At 48.2% G+C, this 2,879-nt stretch overlaps 1 protein-coding gene across 1 annotated transcript; it reads left to right on the top strand.

Annotated features, from left to right (window-relative positions):
- Positions 1-1,579: 1,579 nt before the first annotated feature.
- LOC123172782 (protein ACCELERATED CELL DEATH 6) lies at positions 1,580-2,876 on the top strand (the record flags this gene model as incomplete). Its single annotated transcript, XM_044589697.1, is given in 1 exon segment — positions 1,580-2,876. A coding segment is annotated over 1 exon segment (715 nt), but the record flags the coding sequence as incomplete, so codon positions are not given.
- Positions 2,877-2,879: the final 3 nt, after the last annotated feature.

Raw genomic sequence — 2,879 nt, 5'->3', positions numbered from 1 at the left:
GCACTTTAGGCCAATCTGCCTGCTTAATGTTAACTTTAAAATCTTCACCAAAGTTGGGACTAATAGGCTCACGCAGATTGCGCATGCTGTGGTGCAGCCGTCTCAAACTACTTTCATGCCGGACATAAACATCCTAGAAGGGGTTGTGGTCTTACACGAAACGCTCCATGAAATCCACACGGAAAAACTCGATGGGGTGGTTATCAAACTGGATTTTGAGAAAGCGTATGACAAGGTTAAATGGCCATTTCTTCAGCAGGCCTTGTGTATAAAAGGTTTCGACCAGGTCTGGAGGGACCAGGTAGAATCATTCACGCAAAAAGGGAGTGTGGGAATCAGGGTAAATGATGACATAGGGCATTATTTCTAGACACACAAGGGTCTGAGACAAGGAGACCCGATGTCTTCGATTCTGTTCAACATAGTCGTTGACATGTTGACAATCCTAATAGGCAGGGCTAAGGATGATGGCCAGGTAGGTGGCCTCATTCCGCATTTAGTGGACGAAGGAGTGTCTATCCTACAATACGCTGATGACACGATCATCTTCATGGAGCATGATATGGTTAAAGCTAGAAACATGAAGCTGGTGTTGTGCTTGTTGATGTCTACTACACAACCTTCTTCCTGTAGACGTTGTTGGGCCTCCAAGTGCAGAGGTTTGTACGATATTAGGAAATTTCCCTCAAGTGGATGACCTAAGGTTTATCAATCCGTGGGAAGCGTACGATGAAGATGGTCTCTCTCAAACAACCTTGCAACCAAATAATAAAGAGTCCCTTGTGTCCCCAACACACCCAATACAATGGTAAATTGTATAGGTGCACTAGTTCGGCGAAGAGATGGTGATACAAGTGCAATATGGATGGTAGATATAGGTTTTTATAATCTGAAAATATAAAAACAGCAAGGTAACTAATGATAAAAGTGAGCGTAAATGGTATTGCAATGGTAGGAAACAAGGCATGGGGTTCATACTTTCACTAGTGCAAGTTCTCTCAACAATAATAACATAATTGGACTTGTGTATTCATGAGCTATTTGGAGAATTATACCCCGAGTAGAAAATTGTGAGTGCACAACCTAGCCACTATGGTGACTAAATTAACCTCATACTTTCCCAATGAGTGACGAAGCCAAAGCAAATGCTCAATGGTTTGCCTCTATCAAACAATTGGATTAAACGAAATAAGGATAGCCTAAGTAATTAATATTGACCTTGATTAAAAGGTCTGTATTAGTTTACAGAGTGAGTACTAGATTTGTATAGAACTGTTCAGTCCAGCTGAATCCAACTCTAACATGCTGGCTCCGCCCATGTCTCCGGTCTCAAATTACTGTCAATTCTAGCTTTTTCATAAGTCAAATTTGCCGAACAGAACCTCTATTTTCCCTGCCACCGCCGCTTACCCCCACTTTTCCGTCACGAAACCTCTATTTTCCTTGCCATCGTCGATCATCGCCTTATCCAAAACCCTTTCCCCTCCTTTCTTTCTTGGATCTCACATCGGAAGTTCGCTCGATCTCTTCAAACCATCCGGGTTAATGGCGTACACATCATCCATAGCAAACGGCAGCGGTGTACTCAATTGGCCCCCATCCACACGCAGAAATTCTTCAATCTCCACTGACTGGCCACTAGCTACGTTGCCAGCCAGTACAACATCATATGGAGCAGTTAAGCCAAGCCAGTACCCCATTTGTCACAGAGCGTGTCGTGTGTGTGGACAGCAGCGAGAGCACAGTGAGTGTTGGATCTCCTCCACTGCTCGCGAATCTACGCCCACAGCCCACGGCCATGAGTTGCTAGCCAAGCGTTTTGGCTCTGCCCCCATCGCCCACCAGTGATTGACATGGTCGTTCTTCTTCTTCTTCTTCTTCTTCTTCCCTGCAAATCAATTTTTAGATGCTCCCCTGTTCTTCGCGAGCGACTGCCTCTCTTGCTTCCCCAATTGCTAGGCTCCCGTGTGTTCTTGCCCCGACCAAATCCATCCATCCACGACGACGACACAGCTAGCCCCTCCTGCCCTCCATCTCCATCGATCCCGCCCGCTGTTCTCTAGCCTTCTCTGATTCGTCTAGGTTCTTGTGCTCCAACCAAATCCACCCATCCCATCTTCGGCCGTCACCAGATCTACAGCCCCGTTTGTCTTGGTGGTCGATGGCGTCGAGCACCGGGCAGGCAACTCCTAGTCCCGCCTCACCTGTTGCGACAAATTCTGCTCCTCTGCCGGCGACAAACATGGAGCCCAAGATGGACGCCGGGCTGCTAGCATTGACCTGCTCTGGCTCTTTCCAAGATCTGGAATCACTCCTCAACGGGAGACCAGCAGCCTACACCATCGGAAGCTCGGCGACGCAGCCACCATCTTTGTACACGGTCACTGTTGGAGGTGACACCCTTCTCCACGTGGTCGCCGCCATCCATGGCGACACTGAGGACTCCACCAAGAAGGCCAGCCTCGTCTTCGACAAGGCACCTAGCCTCCTCTTCGTGCAGAACAGCCAGGGAGACACACCCCTGCACTGTGCTGCACGGGCGGGGAACATCCGAATGGTGTCTCTTCTTGTTGATCTCGCCAATGGTCAGGGTGTTAACAATGCTAAGGGGCTGCTGGAAACACAAAACAAGAACAAGCAGACAGCCTTGCACGAGGCCGTCCGCTCCGGGGACAATGATATGGTCAAGTTGTTCATGGGGGTGAACCCACAACTGGCCCGTTTTCCTGAACAAGGTACTTCGCCGTTGTACTTGGCCATCTTACTGGAAAACAAAATCATCGCAAATACACTCTACGAGTTGAGCGGCGGGGCTATTTCATATTCTGGACCAAGTGGACAAAATGCATTACATGCTGCTGTTCTCCGAGGCAAAGGTA

Source organism: Triticum aestivum, unplaced genomic scaffold (assembly GCF_018294505.1).
Source record: "Triticum aestivum cultivar Chinese Spring unplaced genomic scaffold, IWGSC CS RefSeq v2.1 scaffold43937, whole genome shotgun sequence".
Lineage (NCBI taxonomy): Eukaryota > Viridiplantae > Streptophyta > Magnoliopsida > Poales > Poaceae > Triticum > Triticum aestivum.
Note: the sequence above shows the minus strand (reverse complement) of the source record. Positions and strands in the feature narration are given on the sequence as shown.